Below are 2,500 nucleotides of genomic sequence, written 5' to 3' on the forward strand. Positions count from 1 at the left end.
GGAGAAAATGATTGAAAAATTATGAAAAATTATTACGTGTAAATATTACAAGGTCTAAAGGTTGGGAATCACCGGGTTAAACCAAGAAGTTTTGTAACACTATAATCCAGCGAAATTCAGTGTATGACGCGCGACGCATGCCTGGCTGGTGGCTTTTCTGTCCAGGAAATGTTTTATGAATGAAATATTGGTGAAGTCCTGATCTCGGAAGAGGATTTCTTTTTTAACGATATCCACAATAATACTGATAAGTCAATACCAACGATACCACAGCTTTGCTTGTACCTTGCTAAGAACATGAATCATGTACCGAGTATGGTATGAGGGCAATGTCATGGCAATAGGAGTGAAAAAAAACTTTTCTCATAAAAGAATAGGTTTCGTAGGGACACTGAGTATGCAGCCATTTTTATCATTACTGTTATCAGCACCATTATCCTCACTAGCATCATTGTCATTGTTATTATCATCATTACCAATATTGTTTTTATCATTACCAATATTGTTTTTATCATCATTACCAATATTGTCATTATCATTATTACTATTATTATTGTTATTGCTATTATCATTATTATTATTATTATTATTATGATTATTGTAATTATTATTATTACTATCATTATCATTTCAAATATTATTTTTATTCTTCTATTACTTTTATTGCTATTATTGTTAACATTGATGTTATCTAAATTATCATTATTATTATCATAACAGCCATGATTATGATTATCAATATCAACCTCGCCTCCCCAGAACGCGGCCCCAAGAGCTGGGAGTTCCTGGTCCGCCTCCTCGCTGACCCTCGAACCAATCCCTCGGTGATTCGCTGGGAGGACGAGGGCGACGCGACCTTCCGCCTCACGCAGCCGGACGCGATCGCCAGGATGTGGGGCGCCAGGTCAGGGAAGCCGAGCCTCTCCTATGTCAACTTCGCGAGGGGACTGAGGTAAGGACGGTGGGGCGTTTGGGTGTAAAGGGGAGGGGGTGGGATTTTGTGTGTGTGAGAGGGGGGAGGGGAGGGGTGTTTGTGTTAGTGTGTGTGTAAGGAGAAGTGTTTGTAGTTATTATCATTTTATCATCATTATAATTGTCATCGTCGTTTTTACTGTCGTTATTATTATCATATCTTATAATTTTGCTACCATCTCCGTCACCATTACATCGCTATTCGGTAATACACGAATTCCACACCCCGTCGTTAGTCCAAATCCCTAATCCTTTTCTCCTTATTCAACCCTCCAATCCTCCACTCCCCATCCAAGCTAACAATCCTCCACTCCTCATCCAATCCTCTCTTTCTCAACCCCCAATGCGCCAAGAATCCCACCGCAGTGAAGTAACGAAAACCTCTCCCTTTCTTCAGGTACCACTACAACACCGGCGCTCTCGAGGCCGTGTCGGAGAGGCAGCTCGTGTACCGCTGCGGACCGAAAGCGCTGCAGTATCTCAAGCAACTTAAGCAAGAGGGCATGTGAAGCGTTCGCCTTGTCTCCTGCTTTTGAAGGAACTGCTCTTCGGGTCTCCATTCTCGAAGCTATGGAGGCCGTGTGCTTGATCCGATATGGGCATTTCCTGTATTGTTATGTTTGTGTGAGTTCACTCTGTCTGAAAGTTTGTACGTGAGGCAATGTGTGTTTCTGTGCTTGTGTGAGTTTCTGTTTGTGCTTGTGTATGTGTGTGCATGCGTGTGCGTGTGCAACCGTCGACCTAGGCTGGAACTGTCGGCATCACAAGAATCTACCGACTACCGTTGTCGGGTATCCAATCAACCGACACGCTTCACATTTTGTACTTCATTATTTATACGTACTTTCTACAAGTCATTACTTTTGCACTGCATGAATTATTTAAGTTTCATTTGTGATTACTCGCTGTGATCATATGACACATGACACCGCATTCTCTTACCTCAGGAACTCTTCATCTGACACTTTTTGATAAGTCAAAGGCATCTATTCCATCTATTTCCATTCTGAGAAGCTTTAAGTAGAGACATTGCATTAGATGTAAGCTAACGATTCATAAAGAGAGAAGACTAATGCCACTTTAGTCGAACGCGAAGCATGACTCTGCACGCCATGAAATAGAAGTACCAGGCATGACGATGGTGCCAGGGACTCATCTTCATGCGAAACGTGAGCCAGTAAGGAGGAGACTCACCCCGCGAATTCTCAGACTTCTTCGTGGATAATGCATCCGCTGGAAGAAGAGTCGTGATGGTTCGTAGATTCTCTTCGATATATGATTATTGTGCATTCATCACAAGTACCTGCGCCTCGATCTTTTGGCTTAAGTTTAGGACACTTCTGTTATGTATACTGTATTTTTATACAATCTTGTCCCTTGTTATATGCATGCATGTTGTGTAAACAAAATATACACGGACACACAAGGACACGCAATTACACACTGACATGATACATAATTTTATGTGTATATATATGGAAAAAAATTATGCATATATATGTATGTATACAGATAAAAATATAAATAC

The 2,500-nt window shown here is 41.2% G+C and overlaps 1 protein-coding gene across 1 annotated transcript in view; it reads left to right on the forward strand.

Annotated features, from left to right (window-relative positions):
• Window positions 1-2,500, forward strand: part of LOC113804810 (ETS homologous factor) — a 9,142-nt gene that overhangs the window by 6,441 nt on the left and 201 nt on the right. Inside the window, exons 5-6 of the mRNA XM_027355718.2 lie at window positions 760-952; window positions 1,370-2,500. The exon at window positions 1,370-2,500 is cut by the window's right edge and continues 201 nt beyond it. Coding sequence (XP_027211519.1) covers window positions 760-952; window positions 1,370-1,481 — 305 coding nt within the window. The 3' untranslated portion in view covers window positions 1,482-2,500. The remainder of the gene's footprint in view (window positions 1-759; window positions 953-1,369) is intronic.

This window comes from Penaeus vannamei, chromosome 19, assembly GCF_042767895.1.
Source record: "Penaeus vannamei isolate JL-2024 chromosome 19, ASM4276789v1, whole genome shotgun sequence".
In the NCBI taxonomy this organism is placed as follows: domain Eukaryota; kingdom Metazoa; phylum Arthropoda; class Malacostraca; order Decapoda; family Penaeidae; genus Penaeus; species Penaeus vannamei.